The sequence below is a fragment of the Aphelocoma coerulescens genome, chromosome 1 (genome assembly GCF_041296385.1).
Source record: "Aphelocoma coerulescens isolate FSJ_1873_10779 chromosome 1, UR_Acoe_1.0, whole genome shotgun sequence".
NCBI classification, from domain to species: domain Eukaryota; kingdom Metazoa; phylum Chordata; class Aves; order Passeriformes; family Corvidae; genus Aphelocoma; species Aphelocoma coerulescens.
Window position 1 is genome coordinate 102,841,163 of NC_091013.1, and position 20,232 is coordinate 102,861,394.

At 37.2% G+C, this 20,232-nt stretch overlaps 1 protein-coding gene across 2 annotated transcripts in view; it reads right to left on the reverse strand.

The window, feature by feature from the left end:
• CBLB (Cbl proto-oncogene B) overlaps positions 1-20,232 on the reverse strand; it is a 132,220-nt gene that overhangs the window by 35,991 nt on the left and 75,997 nt on the right. For both annotated transcript variants that reach the window (XM_069022118.1, XM_069022128.1), the window contains exons 5-10: positions 14,515-14,671; positions 10,581-10,702; positions 8,282-8,419; positions 6,716-6,803; positions 4,269-4,400; positions 347-550 (exon numbers count right to left, since the gene is read on the reverse strand). In XM_069022118.1, the coding sequence (XP_068878219.1) occupies positions 347-550; positions 4,269-4,400; positions 6,716-6,803; positions 8,282-8,419; positions 10,581-10,702; positions 14,515-14,671 (841 nt within the window). The remainder of the gene's footprint in view (positions 1-346; positions 551-4,268; positions 4,401-6,715; positions 6,804-8,281; positions 8,420-10,580; positions 10,703-14,514; positions 14,672-20,232) is intronic.

Genomic DNA, 20,232 nt, shown 5'->3' on the forward strand with positions numbered 1-20,232 from the left:
AATGTATATGGGAAATTTTTTGTTCTTTACAAATAAAAGCTTGGGGAATTGTCCGTACAGAATAGTTTGGGTAAGAGTTTCACCTGGTGCAAATTCATGCTTTGCCCATTACAAAAAGAGTTATCTCAGTTCACATCAGCTGAGAATCTGGAATATTTTTTTTCTCCAATTCAACTTCAGTTTTAATGCTGTAGTATTGATGCATTTTGTTTTTTCGACCCAACAACTGTTCAGAGAAATGCTGAGAGCTGAAGCATGAAGTGCAACCTCTCATTGTTTAAAGTTACAGGCAGCTTTGTTTACAAACGTTCTGGGTTTAGCTGTGGTACAGCGTTTGAAAAGTTACCTTTCGGACTGAAGCCAAACGATTCATCATTAGAGATTCCTCTCTATCATCATCATCATCCAAGTCCAACATGGGCATACTAAAGCTATCCATAATACTGCAGCACCTGGAGTTCTCATCCCTGGGATCAAAGGGATCCACAATGATTGGTTCAGTTCCCTTGATCTCACAGCGGCAGAAAGGGCAGCCTTGGCCATCCGATTCCTACAGCAAGACAAAAAAGTAGATACATATAAAAAAAAAAAGAAAAACAACCAGCAATAATTTTAAAAGTAGGACTTGTACCTTTTACACAGAAACATTCTTAACTGTCTCTAAAAGCTTGTAAAGAAGTACTGGAGTAAAGAGGAAACAGATTAACAAATATTTAACTATAGTAAATCTTAAAATGACAGCACTTTTAAAGCTGTCTCTCTTCAACAGATTAAGTTTCACTTAAATTACTAATGAAAATGTAACTTGCCTCTACAAAGCACTAAAACAGTCTTAATATTACAGGTCAAGAAGCAACATGTTTCCTTTCAGGCTTACAATTTTGCTATTTCTTCAAGAGAAAGAAGGTGAGGTGTGTAGACAGAGATAATGCATTTTACGCTATATCTTTTATATTAACGATAAAGGATTTCTTTTTCATGTGAAGTTAGGAAATGCAGGCAAGCTTTACAGCATGCAGCTCTTCTTGGAAAAACATATTCAGTCCACCACAGCTGCAGCATTACTAGCATTCAGAACACCTAAAGCTACAAACAGCTTTTTTTAAGTTTACATAAAAAATAAGGACTTAACTACATTTTTAATACATTTTATAAGACAAGGAATTCTTTTCACATGTTATCAGAAGAACTACTTGAATTTTCGTTTTTATGTGTTCAATGATTTTCAAGCAGCCGTATTAAATTCCTTTTACTTATTTCAGATATGTATTTTTTTCTCATGAGAAATAAACAAGAAGCCTTTAGATTCAGACTACTAAGGAACAAAAACCAGAGAAAAGTCTTTCAAGCACTTATGAAGAAATATTTCCATCAAGAAGCACAACATAGATTTGAATTATAAAAAAAACCAAAACAAAAACCTACCACCAAACAAATAAAACCACAAATAAACCCACACCCAGAAGAACCATGAAGCTTTGAGATTTCAAGGTAATTCAAAGTGATACCAGAATCACATTGTGTTGTAATTGCAGTCAGGTAGACAGACAGCTAAAGTGATATGAACACCAAAATTAATTCTAAACTTACCTATACTGCAGTATAACCAAGCAAGCACAGGTTTTTGATTTCACAGATGTAAAAACAACTTTAATTTTTTTTTAGCATTTTTTTTATCTTGACACTTGCCAGTCTTACTAAACTGACAGATGATTAGAGTTTTTGGACAAGCTGCATCACAAGGCCAGGTAAGTATAAATGATGTCTCCTGACATCATTTGCAGGATTAGTAGTGGATTTTCATTTTGTATGGAAAGACATATGTACTCTACTTTCAGCACCATAAGTACAACTAATTAGTAAACATTACTACCTCAAAAACCATCTTCAAATTATATGGTCCTACTGAAGTACCCACTGTCAAGCAAACAGCAGTCCTCCCTCACTCTACGCAATTCCTTACAGCTTCATTTTCTAAAAAAACCCTTATCAACGAGGCACAGAGCTTTTAGTTTTCAGGGCTTTCTTGTACCTGTGTTGTCAAATAGTTCTGCACTAGCAGTTTCCATCCTTTCTTTTAAAAAGCCTTAGTAACCAAACACATCAGCAGACTCGTATTTAATAGTATAAGTATATATCCAAGATGTCTGTATTAGTACACACACTTATCCATGCTCTCAGAAAGGTTATTTAGAACATTATGAACCTTACAATACAGCCTATATGCCCATATGCTTTTAGAAAACATGTAGTTTTCAGGCAGTAGACTTCTGTGGCGTAAATTTTACTCCTGTTGTGTAACAAAATAAAGCAAACAAGTAAACCAAGTCTTATTTGAGCAACTGAGCTCCATAAAGGTGAACAGCTCAATCATCCTTAGTATTCTATGCAGATCTGATGCTGCTTACTCAATTTTTTTCTGCTTAGTGGAAACATCTGTATTGGATCTCTTGAGGCATGCCTAATGAGCCATTATGCTGCCAATTAAACAACCCACCAGAAGCTCACAACAGCTGATGCTGTTACAATGTAATATTTCTTCATTGCCTAGCTAATTATACAAAAGTTAAATTTGTAATGAAGTCTGAAATGTACCTGACCAATTACAGCTGGTAGCAATGTTCTGATGAAGCCTGGTGCTTTCCAACACGTCAGTTCTCTGAGCCTAAAATGCTTTGTCATCATCTTCCTGAAGCCCTATCCCTCAGCCAAGTACTGGGGACCTCAGCTTCTCAAGCCTCCAGAGTCAGAGCACATCACTGCCCCAAGATCGGAACATGCTCCTACCATGACCCAACAATCAAAAGTACAAAGATTTCAGTCAGGGCTTCTGCTTAGCCCTGTCAGCTGAGCCAAAAAACAAATGAACAAGCAAACAAAACCAACAAGCTACAGACCTCCCAGAATTTTTCAGAATTTTTTATATCAATGATTAATGCAGTCAGACCTCTATATCTGTCATTCAGAATGAAACCTGAAAGAATAGAGAAAGGGTACTCCTGAAATGAGAAACATTGTTCCATCTCAGCAGCTGCTTAGTAGTGAAATAAATATCCTTACGTGGATATGCCTCAAATGGAATTTCCTCAGAATTTCTGATCTATGGCCAGTTTGAAAGATTTGTGCTTGGAACATCAAACTCAGATTTCACAAAGAACACAAAATTGGAAACTGAGAGTACTTCTTTTTCAAGAAAGCTTTATTGCTAATGGAAGAAAAACTCAAATTATACTTCTGATATATCACATTGGTTTGCCACTGAGACTTTCTTAATTAGGTAGAAAATGTCCTAATTAGAAAAGGAAAATTATGACATGAAATGAAGACATGCCCCAAATGTAAGAATGAAAACACATTAATGGAGGTGAACTCATTTAAACGCAGGTCCAAAATGGACTAGACTCAAGGATTCTTTTTACTCTTCTCACTACATTTGTAAGCAAAGACTGATTATAAACTGTGGAGCAAAGTTCTCTCTGAGAACTGGGTGAGTCTTCTCCCCATAAAATACAGGTATGAAAGAAGGGGCAGGGACAATGCATAATTGTAAAGAGGAATGACCTTAGCTTTAGATTTTACTTTTTAGGTCAACTGCCCTGAACTAAAGGTACCTGTTCTCCCTCCTCCCACAGACTGGTGCATCTGTGAACAAGATGGGACAAAACACACCAACCTGTGCTACCAGGAAGTCTCTGGGTTTTTCTGATGTTCCATAAATGATGTTGAGAGAAGGGAGTTTCCCCTCCTTTCAATCTCTTAGTCCAACAACCATCTAAAATGTTTTAGTGCTACACGTTTCTAACGTGAAACACAGGCATCCCAAAAGCTTAATTTTCCACAGGTCAATTTATGACCTGTACTACTGACTGAATCCTTCTCTCACCAAAGACATCCCTTCTCCTCATAAAATGCTGTCTAGTCAGATATCCATTCCCAGCAGCTACGTGTCCTCTTTGTGCCTTTAAATACATCATGAAGTGACTGAATTGGCACCAAATGCCCAGCTTGAACTGTCTGAGTAGGTACTGCACTCAGGAAATAGCTTCCACTCAGCAGCAGTCAGCAAATGGCCTTGGCAAAACTACAAGTCCAGACTGCAAAGACTCCTGGAGCTTTGTTTTTCATGGATTTCTGGTTTGCAAAATGAAGTTTATCATTTTAAATATATACATCCTTGCACCTGGAAAAGTAATCATGTACCCACATTGTAAACAGGAATGTAACAGAGAAATCCATTCTCTTTTCCACAAACTAAATTATGACAGTACCTGCCATGCTGTAAGACAAGAAGTGCACATAAGGTGTCCACAAGGCTCTATCTTCACATCCTTGTCATTCTCTGCACAGATTTTACACAGCTGAAAAGTGGAACCCATTTCACAGTACAATTCATACTGCTCCTGTAACAAAAGAAAGTCAAGTGATTATTTCTTTCCAATGACCTGTTCACAAAGAATATACTCTCCAAACACCGTTTCCCAACCTGCTTTACTTATTTATCAAGGAAACCCTTGCTACTGATCTAAAAGCCACACTAAGGTTACTGAAACAGCTTACATTTTTGCTTCCTCAAACCTGTGATATACTACAATTCATGCCAAAAAGTGTTTAAGATATCTGTGCCTATTAGATTTTATACAGACTTGTAACATGTAACTGCTATGCAAGGCACACATCTGCTTTTCTTTGGTTGCAGCTAGAAGGAAGAAAATGAACATATAGTTGTAGGTGAAAAGCTAAGTGATGAATGGGGACGAAACTGGGATTTTCATTTCTAGGTATGAGTTTAGGACTAGGAATATTACTGGATTGAAAACTGACAAGTGAGAAGGCTTTCTACCTACAGCAAGGACACTGTATAGCAGTATGTTAAAGTACACAATCCTTGTGAAGGAAGCATGGCAAGAACACCCTGCAGGATAACTTGGCAACAGTCATGCACAGATTATTCAGTACTTTGCCTCCTTACAAGACTGACAGGAAGGCAGAACACCACCATTAGGAGGAATAAAAACCAGACAAAACTCAAGTCCAGAACAGTTTTCTAGAATTAGTTATTGTTGGGGAACTGACAGTTCAATATTTGTACTGAAATAAATTTTTTTTAGCCTTGAAAAACCAAATTTTGAAAGCTTAAAGTAAGTAGGATCTAGGTCACAGGAAAGTAAGCAGCTACTGCTAAGTAAAGTGAGGGGACATGAGGCTAAGAAAAAGAGAAAACAAAAGAGAGAGCTTGTATCTGCAGCTGTAGTCAGTGTAAAGATGCTTACAGTGGAGCTTTAGCAAAGAATCCATTTGCAGCAATCTAGCCCTGCAGCCACTTTAATACCATCTTTTCATAGTTTAGGTAGGTATAGTGACAACTTTAAACCTCTTCAGTTATCTACTGTTTAAGGTAGACTCATATAATTCACACTGTTGAATCACCATCATAATTAGCTAATGATGTCCTCATAACTACACGTTCACAAACAACTGGATTCACAACTGGATTCATTCAATGGATTCAAAATAAAATGATTGGCTTGTGAAGAACAAGGTAATCACTGACCATGTGCTGCTTCTCCTTTCCTTGAGAAAAAGTGAGTATATAGGCTAGACCACTGCTCTGCACAACACAAATACCTGATAAATCTCCATTACTCTTTCATTACTATCTTAAGACTGGAAGGAAAAGATGGAAGTCAGACAAGTGGAAGTATTCAGGTTTTCTTCAGGTAATTGTTTTTAGGAATTCTCTTACTTACAAAACAGATATTTTTGTAATGGTATTTCTGATAATACCATAGATGGTAAAGAATGCTTCTTTTCTAAAATACTTCTGGAGATGGAATGCACATGGAGCACCCAGAAGTACAGAAGATTCAGCAGGTCATCCAGTCTGATTTGAAGAAACAGAAGATCGTTGGGAACAGTATGGCTTGTATTTAGTCTGATGTCTTACACTGAACATACCCTCAAGTCTTCCAGATGTTTTCATCAGGAAAAATGTTCTACACAGTATGCCTTAACCTTCTAGTCTTGATTTCAGCACCATTTTTAATCAAGCATTTGTCTTGGGGGGCCTACTTCCTACTACTTGACTACCAAACATCTGCACAATTAATCACATCATCACTTAACAAGACTATAAACACAACTTCATATTCTAATTTTCTCTGCAATTCTCTGCAAAGTGACTCTGTTTAGGCATTTCATTACTTCTGCTGTTTTCCCGATCTCTTTTTTGATTTGCACCATAGACAAAGAAGAAAGGAGAGAACTGGATACCCCAGAATATCTTTGCGATGTATGAACTATACTCCTCCTCCTGGACTTGCCAACAAACTGTACCATTCTGACTCAGGCTTCAAAACTGTTATTTGATCCTCATTTTGTTTCTGTATTCCCTCTGCTATTAGCAAGGAAAAAACAAGCTACATAAACCTGTTGTCACACAGATATCAGAAAAACCTTTTAAAGCTGTTTAAAACACTTCTCACTTGGAAAAGGCTCACAATAAACAAAACATTCCAAGACATGCCATCTGCATCACAATCAGCTCTACAGTTAAAAGGATTTTTATCCTGTTCTTTACCTAAACCCTTCTATCAACAACATTATTTTCACTCTTATGAACTTATTACTCACATTTTAATAAAAGTTTATTATTATTGCTAGGTGAGATACTATGGGAAGTGAAGATTACGAAGTAACTCAAAACTCTGTAACATACCTGCGTGACTTTTATGTGATCATGTGGTGTGGGCTCACATAATCCTGTCAAATCAGGATTATAACTTCGTCCATCTGGGAACAGATAGCTGCATCACAAGAAGACTGTTATAAATATGCATGTATCTTTAGCTTTATTAGCTAAATCATACTTAAAAAATTTCAAGGGGGCAGAATAAGTTACAGTAGACATTACTAAAATAAATCATCTTTCCTCAGCCATCTATTTTTCTTTTGAATGCAACTGAATTGCTACACATTCATTCTGACACATGCTCAAGCATATTTGTAAGAGCAGAGGAAAGGTTTTGACGTCACTTGCACAGCTACCACCAGAATGCATCTAAGCTTTGATTAGCAGATAACCTTCTAGGGGTAGCTCAAAAGAGCATTATTTCAGATCTGTGTTCCACAGTGAGCTCATACTTCCTAGCGATTTCCCCACTGAGAGCATCATGCTCAGGGACTCTAAAGACTATTTCAAGTAAAGCAGCAGAAAAGATGGTAACACATTTGTGTGTATCTGTATTGTGATATATATACTATATATGACACAACATTACATATGCACATATCTGTATATTATGACAAGAATCTACATGATGGGAGCATTTTAGTCATGTGGGAAATTAGCAATAGGTTAAATGATATTACAGCAACCCTAAATTTTTCTATATTCAGGTTTATGTTACCTGTAATTTGCAAACAGTTTCTTAAAGGTCATATATTGTTAAGTCACATAATGAAAAAGTTATAAGGTACAAAAACATCACTCTGCATTAAATATTCTCAGCTCCCGTTTTTGTCAGAGAGAAATACTACCAATATGTGTGCTTTTACTACAAGTATGAAATCATCATACCAGAAAAAAATACTAGACTGTGTAGGACTGAGAAAAAATACATGGTTGCAAAAGATTTATCAATCTTGGTTTTTTGAGGATTCATCAACTGCCTTTCCTTTTTCTCTCACATTATATATATTTATATTGGGTATACCAAAACATGTATCCCAGTGAAAAGATTCCAACACCAAATATTTGTCTGTTACTTCAGCCAACCCAGTAAAAATGTACTACTTCTCCCTATAAACTTACATTCTCTAATAATTATAAATCTTTTCTGTAAACTATTAGAATGTGGAAAATGTTCTGGCTGCACAATATATAAAAAAGCAATTACATAGCTTTCAAATCATTGTCCAGAGTTAGACACATGAGTAACTGGAAGTAATAACTGTTCAGCAAGCTTAAGTGCATTGGGAACTCGTGGGGGGCTGTGGGAGGAAGGAGTGATCAATGCAACAGCTGTCTCATTTTATTTTCTCATGGAATTTATTTGCTATGAGATATAACTTTGGTTAACTTTCAGTAACTCTGGTTAACGGAATTAACTAGAAACAAGTGGTTTTTAAATGAATTAAATAAATGGTCCTTAAACTCCGAAAGAATGCTAACCACCATATGCAGATTCTCTGTTTTAAACATCTTTAACTACCTATAGAAGAATTAGGAGAACAAGGAAATCAGGATTTCATAGCCAGGCTGGCTGTAAGAATTTGTACTTACAATCCTTCCCGGCTGCCATCAATCAAAGCTTGAAACAGAGGCTTATTGTGAGGTATGGTCTGCAGTATGTTCCCATCGCCAGTCACATACCCAATGGCCCACTGGCCCAGGCGAGTGCAACTCAGTCTGAAAATGTAGCTTGATAAAAACAGGATGAATGAAAAGTCAGTGTAATTCAGAGTTCAGCAAAAAAAAAGTGAAGAGAGCAAGGATGGCCTCTGGCTGAAACACTGAATTAGGTCCCTGGATATTCGGGTCAGATTCCCAGTTCTGCCACGTTCTTTGCATAACCTTAAATAAACCTGCCTCTTCTACACTGTCAGTTTCTCACGGGCAGAAATAAAGTAAGAGTAGCTGCCTACCCCCTGCTTTTCATCTGCCTGTGTTTTAGTTCTCAGAGTGAAAGCTGCACATTCACTGTGAACAGTCTCACTCAAGACATGTCCATAAACCTCTTCAAGAAGAGTGTATGATATTATCAAGTCTCCATACCTACAACAGACACCTTTTGTGCACATGCAGGCCAATAACCTGAACAAATGGAAGGAGAAATACAAAGCATCTTTAGATGCAACAGAAACGGGAAAGATGAATGATAAAACCTGTCCTACTAGCAAATGGTAATTTTGTGTGAGCCTGTGAAGGTGAACAAAAGAAATATCACTTCTGTTTCGGAAAAATCAGATATTAACTACACAATTGGACTTAAGATTTAAATACTTTTGTGTGTTACAGGTGATAGCTGGGAGTATACATAATGTAGACAGTGAGCTCAATCAGAAGAAAAGGAAGATTACAGGCAACAGGATTGGGGATGTATAGTGTTTCATACTAAAAACTCTACTCCCTTTCATGTCAGACACCATCCCACAAGCACAAATTTCACTGCAAAAAGCATCTCACAGCAAAAGGCCACAAACTCAATTCTGTATTACAGAGCAGCTTTTCTTAATTACAGATCTATAATTTATTTCACTCCAAATTATTATGAGAAATCTAAACCTCTCAAGTTTGACAGAGCTCTTACAACCTTCAGGAGGGCCCACATTACACTGAAGTTCTAACTATTCATTTGAACCAAATCTTGTAATTTGCAGGATGTTTTAGGCAGATTAAAGAAGAAATCTTACTTCATATCCCCTCTTTCACACTCCAGCACTTCACCTAAGCAATTTAGAAAGTAATTTTCTGGTATGTAATAGAAAGCTATTTTAAAACTAATTCTCTATTTACAAGGAACATAAAAGCTACTTGGGGTAATTTCTCTATCACAGCATCAGGATCAATAATAGAGAAAATATTAAATATATCAAACACTCTCAAAATCAACCTAGTTATTTGACTTATGTAGTAGTGTCCGTGAGTATCAAGCTAAAAATCAGTGTTGTTTTGCTGGAACCACAAGATTTTTGTATATATACACTTGACTACTTTGGCAATTTAAGATACAGTATACTGTTTGCTAAAAATCAAAAGAAACCAAGAACTGAATATGGGTATAGCTGTTGTGAAGTTTTGAAGTTGGTAGACTTCACTAATGAGTTTCAAAACAATGCACTTTATGCGTACATGTGTTTCTGCAGAAGTTTAGACAAGTAGGCATTAGGGAAAAAGATTTGTAACTTGAAGATAAAACTAGCAAAATAAATGTTAAGTAATACAGTTAATTAATACAATAATTAATTATTGAATTTTTTTTTCCTCCCATCTGAATGAAGAAAAAACCCCAGGACAACAGTGACATAAATGGTAAAAGCTCAGTCTAAATAATTTACTATGTACAGCACCACAAAAAAAGTATTTAAAAACTCAACAGGTCATGATCTTTAATCTGACTGATTGCTTTTCTAGGTGAAGAGTTTATGATACAGAATGATTACTGCAAAGGGAAAAAAAAGATACGAAACACAAATGGAACACAAAAGCACCAATTAAATTTATAGCTTCAATGTTACCATGAAAGTTGTTAAGATGATTTTTTACTATTAAGTAAAAATTCAACGTAAATTTTGAAAATTAGATTATATTTTAAAATGCTTTTCAAGAATGCATTGCTTGTTTTACCTGATTCAGAAGAACAAAGAAAAAGCAATTTATTTTCAATTTCTTTCTGTTAATTTTTACATATTTAGACTTTTATGTGCTAATACAGTACTTTTTTGCTTCACTTCTTCAGTGCTAAAGTGAGTGTTAAATAAAACACAAAAATATGCAAAATAGAAGCGCGAACCTAGAATAATCATACAGGTTCTGAGACAGCAAGTTTATTTGAAAAACAGTGCGCAGCAAAACCTCTCACCTCCCAGGTTTAGTGCTGTATTTCTGCAGCCTTGCTTTCACTTCATCATACGTCAGGAATGCCATATATCCAGGATGTGTCACAGCTAAGAAGTTCCAATTCCTTAAGATTGAGCCCCATGGCTACAAAGAGAAGGCAAACAAGTGAAGAGAAGCAGCCAGGTAGCTCTTCATTTCTAAAAAAACTCAAGTCTGTATGTCAGAGACACGTGAAGTGTTCTCAGCTTCAGCTGAAAAACACACTTTTGCTTTAGGTCTAATCGGTACAAAGGACTGTCCTATATACCCGACTTTGCTACAAGTGTTCCTTCGAAAGAATTATTCCAAGAACACCAAGCACAAATTCTTGGATAAGGATTTCGAAGACCCTGAATTTAAGAGACCTTCTATTCACAGCTACATGAAATATTAAACATCATGTTTAGTTAGAACCTGGAAAGTATGACTCCATGATGGTTTAATAAAACCACAATTAAGCCTATTCTTGAGAGGTCCTGAAGCACTTTCATAGTTAATGATAAGCAACACTAACAAATGAATTGTAATAAAGCCACTAATTTGAGCTGTCATTCCTTTTTTTATTCTCTACCTCTTGATTTCTTCAGTCACCATAATGGTATTAAAGACAGAGAACAAAACAAATATTGACAGCACTTCACCTGAGTATATGCTGACCTGAATAGCAAATGCTTCAAAAAACTCAGTGAAACATGCCTGATATGCTATCACTTCAAAGAATACAGAACAGTCCTTTACTGTAAATGAAGGATGATTTTTTTGAGTAGTGGATTAATACAGATTTATAAATGTCCATTGCCAGCATTTGGGAAGACAAGAAACTGCCTCTGAATGGTTTGCAGATTTTTTTATCTATTTCTCTAAAGATCAAGGCAGGTGAAGTTAAGCGACACAAGACAAGATACTTGTGTTCTTATGTGCCATGCAAATTCCCTTTAAAAGATTTTTTAAGGGCTAATCGGGCAGAAATTAAATGCCTGTGTGACATGCTTGAGCAGATTATCCTAACAGCTCTGCTTGAGAGTGTTACATTTCCCAGGCAAACCCTAACCACTACTTACACAGAGATGATCACCTGTTTATTTTAAAATTTATACTTCTTCAAGTTGGACACATGGAATAGAAGACAGGTTTCAGCAAAGAGGCCATAAGAAACCTGAAGTGTTTAAATTTGTCCAAAAGCAAGGAGAGAAAAAAAAAAAAAAATCACAGTTCCTAGATTCAACACTGAATCTTGCCAGCTCTTTCAACAACTTCAACAAAGCTGAGTGCAAGGTTCTGCACAGCTTGGGGCAATCCCAAGCACAAGTATAGGCTGAGTGGAGAATGGATTGAGAGCAGTCCTGATGAGGACTTGGCTGTGCTGGTGGATGAGAGGCCAGACACAACCCAGCAAGGTGCACTCAGAGCCCAGAAAGCCAAACATGTCCTGGGCTGCATCCAAAGCAGCGTGGCCAGCAGGGTGAGGGAGGGGATTCTCCCTTTCCTCAGCTCTCGTGAGACCCCACCTGGAAAACTGCATCCAGCTCTTGGGCCCCCAGAACATGGACTTGCTGGAGCAAGCCCAGAGGAGAAGGAAGATATCAAGTGGATGGAACACCTCTCCTATAAAGACAGGCTCAGAAAGTTGGGATTATTCAACCTGGAGAACAGAAGGCTCTGGGGAAACCTGGACCAGCATCCCAGTACCTAAGCGGGTCTACAAGAGAGCTGGAGAGGGACTTTACAAGGGCTTGGAGTGATAGGACAAGGGGCAACAGTTTTGAACTGAAAGACTGTTGGTTTAGGTAGGATGTTTAGAAAAAATTCTTCACTCTAAGTGTTATGAAGGCACTGGAACAGGTTGCCCAGGGAAGTTGATCCACAGCTTTTCAGTTGATGCCCCACCCTTGAAAGTGTTCAAGGCCAGGCTGGATGGAGCTCTGAGCAACCTGGTCTAGCGGAAGGTGTCCCTGCCTATGGCAGGGTGGTTGGAACAAAATGATCTTTAGAGTCTTTTCCAACCCAAACCATTCAAAGGCAAGAACCCATGGCTTGCCTTGTGTACACAGAGTCTTACAAGAGCAGAAGTGCTAAATGGGACAAGATTTGTACCCTTTCTCTTCAATGGAAGTATTTTCACAACAAAGCACATGCTAACAGCAACAGACTGAAGTTCCTTCAGAGCACCCAGATACTCTGCCTGTGCTAACCCCTCTGGTCAGGGAACACAGCACTTAAAGCTGTGCATACATACAATGGGGAGGCAGGGGGAGCAACTTCACTTTCACAGGATCTCCACAAAAACTAGCCTTACTTTCTTCAGTGAATAAGGATCATTACAAATGCAGCTTTTCTGTAACATAACCCACAGTTGGCAAAACAGTATTTTGATTACTTAATTGGGATTTTCTCTCTGTGGGTGTATGCACACATAGTTACAGAAGCTGTGTAAAAACGAAAGAAGTAAAATGTAACCTCATTGGAATGGTTCTCAGACCAAGTTCAGTGCAAGTTCAGTTCAACAGTTATGCAGCTATTGCACCTAATCTGTTTGGCAAAACATTTGTCTCTGCTTCTTTGCTGAATTAAAAGTTAACCCTTACCAGTCATCTCTCTTTACATGTATCAATACTGCTAATCCCCTTCTTCTAGCACAAGGCAGAGTAATGAATCAAACAGGCAGTGGCCTCACAAAGAAAGTAAGTGACCAATATTTGTGGTTAAATTAAACAGAGATTACTGACACCATTAACATTTGTAACTATGATACTGTTTTGACTCATAATGGAGAAGAGAGAATCAAAACTCTATATACTAAAATCATCAATCCCCCTCTTGCCAGATTTTAATGCCAACTTCATAATGGCACCCTTTCCCACAACAGCAAAACTAGGACATCTAAGCAACAACTAACACAGGATAATGTGGAAAACAGAACAAACATCAACACAGGGTTTGATATAAAATTGATATTTTGAACTTATCTCCATCAGGCTAAAGAATGATATATTCATTTAAGTTGGAAAAAGACCTTTAAGATCTAGTCCAGCTGTTAACCCAGCACTGCCAAGTCCCCCACTAAATAATGTCACTAAGTGCTTGATAATCCTTTCAGTGAAGAAACTTTTCCAAAAATCCAGTCTAAACCTCCCTAGTGCAACTTGAGGCTCTGTACTAGTTTATCACTTTACAGGTTAAAGAGAATAAATTATCAAATAAATGGTTGTATATCTCAATGGCTTCTATATATAAAAGAAATACCCAAAGTGATAAATTCAGAGGCAGGACATCTAATATGGAAGTAAACTATCACGGTCTTCTGTATTGACTAAAATACTTTAAGTAGGTTCTGTAGAAGGAACACTAGGTTAAAATAGGCACATAACATACATAACAACCTTATTTCAGATAAATATTAACAGTAATACAATTCATGATATTCCCAAATATAGTTCCTTGTTGAAAATAAACAGCAAAGCATTAATGGCAAAAAATATGTTCATGAGGAAAAGACAGGCCTACCTTTAGCCTAAAACAAAGTAATATATAGCTGTCTTTATGTGTTTGTAGCAACACCTCATGTATGTAGATACAAAAGCACAACAAAAAACACAACTAAAACTCTGATTATCAGGAGGTCTACATTTCTAGGGATGTATTTAAAAATAGTGAAAAGCAAGCAAGCAGCAAACACAAAGGTCTTGAAATAACACTAGATGTGTGCAGAAATGAAGCAGGTGTTGCTGCATGCTTTCAGTTTTTCAGATGTGGGTGTTGCTCCCTCAAACACCTCTGAAGGACTAAAAGAAATACACAATTTATTTCTAAATCATAATGTTTCAGTTGTTTCAGTTTTTTAAAAAAACCTGCTCCCTTTCCCTCAGGGCAGTAAGTTTCTCAAATTCACACAAGTATCTAAAATTTTTAAATCTTACCTGAAATAATCTAGTGAAGATATCAAATTCGAAAATTGAAATGTAGTCATTGCAGGTCAAATCAATAGTAGATTTAAGAGCCATTGCTTCCAAACCAGAGCTAATCTGATGAACTTCATGAAGGCACTGCCTGAACACTTTCCATGGCACAATAGTTCTGTTAAATTAGTAGAAATAATAAATTCAATAAAATAACATTTAAGATTTGGTATCTCATTTAGACATCAAAATAGAACTTTTAAAGAAGTGAAGTGAAACATTAATTTGGTTTCTCTACAGAGACAAAAAAATACAAATTAAGTTTTCTGAAAGTTTTCTTGTAAGCAAATACAAGAATGGCTTACCTTCCTTTAAACACAGCTAAAGTGTCATTTATTTCACAATGATAAATATTCAAGCTTCCTTAGGAGGACAACAAGAAGAACACTGAAGAAACTAAAATTCCCTACCAAGCAGGTGCTGGAAACAATCTCACATCCTTTCAGAGATAATGTAAAGGACCAGCTCTGTGCTTGGTAAAGAACTCCTTTCTTCACAGCCTCACTTTCCAGAATGATAAACATCAATTTAATATCTACAGAGATGTGATTTTTGCTACAGCTGAAGTTCATCAACAGTGGTCAAGTAACATGACAGCAATGAACCAGATACCACCAGGGTCCAAGCCCTGCCATAAGCCATGGCAGCTACATTAACTTTAATAGACAGGAAATTAGAATTATCCTTTCTAACACACAAAGCTGTGTTCTGTCAGATTCAGCTTCTATTTGCACAGTTGAAGATAATGCAGGTTAGTTATTTTACCAACTGAGTTCTTGTATTTGGAAACTGGGATGAGGCTGATCACTTGGATGTGCTCCATCTTATCACTCTCAATAACAGCAATTCTTCTTGTGTCAGGGTCAAATCCAAATTTTGCCAAGCCATAACACCTTCTCTTAAAAATGCTCTGCCACACATTGAGATCAGATTATATTATGTTTAAAAACATTCTAATTAACCAAGATATAAGCAATGCATAATTATTTAGGACAAGATCTCACACATTCATAGTAATATTTTGTTAATAACTGCTAAATCAACTAAAGACACAGACCTCACAAACTTAGTAATATTTCCTGTAGATTTTATTAGATCAAACTGCCTTCGTTTTTCCAACTATTCTTCTCATGCACAAATGTAAACTACTTAGTATGGGGGGGAGGGGGAAACCAACTGTATTAAGTTGGTCCTGCACAACAAATACTGTGCAGTTGTCCTAAAATAAAACAAGCAGTAATTTGAAGTACAACACTAAAGATCCACTCCTGTATTTTTAATGCATAAGATATTTGCTACATTTCTAAGTGGAAAGAAATCCACTTGTTACATGCAGGCTTGTATTGAGAAAGTCATAAATGACAAAATGGGAAGTATAATAGATCTCAGCAGATACTTTCATCTGTGTATGAAAAACAGGAAACCACAAAGAGCTGAAGAGAGATACCACATCAGATGCCATTTAAGAAAGAATGCACATCAAATTTTCATTACAGTAAAGAGAGAATGAAACATCGCACTAAATTCAGACAAAAAACCTACAAAAGTCAGTGCTTTTGTGGTGTTAAAGTTGTCTCAGTTCAAGTGCCTACTGCTTATTTAGCTCCTGTAACCATGGCTCCAAAATGTTTTCTGATTCTCTTTATAAACCACCCTAAATGGTTACAGCACTGGGATCATGCTGAAACGGGGTTAGAAAAGGTTCAGGGTTCATTGTGGGGTTTTGTGATCTTTTTGTTTGGTTGTTCTTTTTTGGGTTTTTTTTTTGAGGAAGGTTGTTTATTTTATTGCTTTGAGGCTTTTTTAAAGGTTAAGACAATAACCTTTAAACAAAAAAACACAATAGTAGAGCGTTTATCAGATATGATCACAGCCATACTACACCTTAACAACTGGTTTTTCATGCCTTACCCAAGACAGTATCTTAGATGCAATTAATAATTAGGATCTTTGGCCGTCTATTCACTAACACTGCACCCCCAAAACTCCACCAGCAACACAGAAAACAAAAGTCTTCAGGAGAATATGTTTTTAGAGCTCTGTTGGCTGGCACTTTGGACAAGACAGAAACCAGATGCTGGGAAATTAGTGGTTAGCTAATGAAATAACATCTAAGGTGATTTTTTGCGATTTCTCCAAGAAGTGTTTGGAATAGTGGTGGCTCAAATTTAAAATACACTAAATTCAACAGATTTATTTTCTCTGCAGCTTCATGGAATAGGTCTTTTATCTTCTTCTTTCTTTAAATAAAGGTGTGAATTGGTTGCTGAAACCTGTTAACTCCTATTTCTCAGCAGCTATTTTATAGAGTCATCATTCCTAAATACTTTGAAACAGCAACAGCCAGGGATCATTTCTCACCCAGGGTCTCTCTCTCCAGTTTATCCACACATAAGCTGACCTCTTTTGAGGCCTTGCAGACAGCACACACCTACTCTAAATGCGGGTATTACCGAGTCTTCACAAGGTGAAGGTTTCTGCAATGTCCTCTCCTCCTGCTCCTACATCACTGAAACCTGGTGACCTTTCAGGCCTGAGAAACACCCTCCTCTGGCAGAGATCTGGGAAGGGTCACACAGAATGAAAGAAACTTTCAGAGATGGCAAGTTGAGTTTCTGTTTAACATTTCACGGCTCTTGCTTTCTCGTGTTTTAGGGATACACAGCCTTGGAAGGCACCTGTTCATTATTCAAATCTGAAGAGTTACTTTAACTTGGCTTTTGGTTGGTGGCAGGGGTGGTGGAAAGGGAAGGAGAACAAGACTTATCAAACCAAGGCTGAGATGGGGACTGTCCTAGTTAATAGCATGTTTAGACTGTTATTTAAATATATATGTGTTTACAGATATAAAACACAGAAAGAAAAAAATAAAATCCTGTTTGCAATGAAACCACTGCCTGCCACATTCATCTCCTGAACCACAGACAGTATCTCCTATAAATATTTTCAGGGATCTTTTTGTAATATTTGTTGCATCATGTCCTAATGATACCTCGCACTAGAGGCTGGCAGATACTATGCACATGCCTCATGCTATTAGGCTGAACCTGTGGACACTTGTCTAGGAGATGAGTCAGGCAGCTCTGCCTCAGCTCATCAGAAAGATGTGATTTGATGTCTTGGTAACATTAGTTCCCTACAGAATTAGGCTGAAGAAGTGCAGTGTCTGAGTATTTCAGGTATTTAATTGTAGTTACATAAGCTGTTCCCTGTAGAAGAAGTGCTCATGACTGACTCCAGCAGAGACAATGTTCTGGGGAGTGTCTCTCATGAGAGGATGGTACTAAACAGTGACTGTACTTCCCTCAAAGGTCTGATGCCCAAAGTTTACAGCCCTACTGCATGTGCACACATTACCAATATATATACCCAGAGCTTTGGTAACAGTTTCTCTTTTTATAATACAATTTGGGTAAAAAAGAAGAAAATCTGACTAAATTACACATACATACTGTTACTGTGCTACATGTTAATTTATTGCAACCCTCTACCAGTTCAAAAATCTTCAGAGAGGTAATATTAGAAGGAAACAAAAATATGAAGAAAGCCACAACGTACACGATGTACAGAAGTAAAAGGATAGAAGGACCTTTTACAAGGAAATCCTAATCTCTACCTGCCAGTCTTTTAGGAAATGATCTATACACCCCATGTCCTTGTACTGCCTTTCCTCATCATTAGAGTAGAAGCAAGCCCATGTCAATTCAAGGAAAGAAAACAAAATAAAACAAATGATCCTGAAAAATATTTCCTGAAGAGGTTTTCTGTGCATCTCTCAAATCAACAAAAATATCTGGATCTTGGTATTTACCCTGGGATTGTTTTCTTAAAGAGTCCTGTCAAAAATCCTAAAATAAGCCATTTCTCCTGTCAAAAACCCTAAAATAAGCCATTTCTCCATAGGCCTCTCTAAATGACACTACTTCTCTCCCTTTCCTCTACAACAGTAAATCTAGTAAGTGTATTTGAAGAACGATGAACTCAAAAGTGTTCTAACTGAAGTGTAAGATTTTTAAAATACTGTTATATAGGATGGTATCTGTTTACTATTGTTGGCACACATCAAAGCCAAGTATGACTCTATAATCTCAAATACAGTGTTTTAAACACCACCCACACAACTTCCACATGCTTAAAGGAAAAGGGATTAGTGTCTAGCGTATGATTTTCAAGCAATTTAGCAGAGGAATTTAGGTCCTCTCTTCCCTCCTGCCCTGATCATGTGTACATGGGATTTTCTAAAACTCCCCAAATGTTGCTACATTATTAAAAAGCAAAAGACATTAAAATAAACCTGGAGATGAAGCATATATTTTCTGAGCACAAAGAGTGCAGCACTTGTGTAAAACTGCAGAGATGCAGCTACCCTGGAATGTCAAGTGACACTGCTTCCATTTGAACCAGAGCAGACCACAAGAATGTCTAGGGAGGTAAACATGTACCTGTATAACTTACAGTGAACATTTTTGTCTGCAAGAGACTCTCAAATGTTGCCAAAAAACACACCACAAAAAGGCCATTACTGTTTCTAGGGCAATCTAAAAAATATTCAAACAAATACTGACCCAGATAGAAACAACATTCTTTGTAAGTCTGCAGTGAGCAATGTGGATTTTGACTTATCACCACTGAAAAGAGCATTTTCTTAAGACGGCTGCTTCAGTTTTAAGTGAGAGGCCACGTTTTCACTGCTTCTGAACTGCAGAGCAAATAATTGACACACAGAAGGCTTGAGAAGTTCAGTCCTAAGGGAAAAAAGGAATTCTGCCATATCATGCCAGTACAATTGCTAAATACTGACATCATTCCAAACAAATACGGATTAATCTAATGAGAACAGAGATGGCAAAAGAGAGAAAATGAACCTTATGAAATGGGGAAAATACACCATTAGAAAAAGCCACTTCCAAAGCTGTGTAACTGGACATTGCTGGAGAGACAGCAAGTTCCTTAAGAGATACAGGAAGTCTGCATTTCCCCCAAGTGTCCCCAAAGGGGACACTTCTCTATATTTTCAACTCTGATCTCTAACCACAATCCCAAAGCACGCTCATGCTTTTGCACATCCTTTTATATCTAAAACACTGCTCTCCTGCCTATCCATTAAGAATCTGTTCTCCTGTCTCAGAACCTTTTGCACCAAGTATCAGAACTTTCTTCTATCTTTTGTACATGCAATTTTACCTTATTCTTAGCTACCCAGAATAGCTGTGAAGACTCTTCTTTTCCATTTTCTAATTCTATCTTGCAAATTTCCACTGACTTGCTCTTCTCTATAATATTACCTGTTGTTTTATTCAATCTTTTTCATCTTGCATTTGTAGGAAAAAGGTTTAGTGAGATTTCTGTCTCACTAGCACCCAGGGAACAGTACCTTCTGCCTCTAGCTCAAGTTTAAACAAGTTTATCAATAAGCCTATGCTACTGATCTGCTGAGGAAAGAACCACACCCCAAAAGCCCCGTTCCTGTTCACGTCCTTCTCTTTAAAAGTTCCTGTTGCTAAAACACCTGTCTTGACAGTGATGAAGGCGATGGTATTTGGACCACTGCCTCTTCCTCTTTCATCTGTCTTTTGCTTCCCTTCACACTTCAGTTCATACTCAGATTTGGAGCTCTTTGGGCCAGGACCAACTCTTCAGTCTGTATTTCTACACTGTTCAGGCAGTAATAGGGCTCTT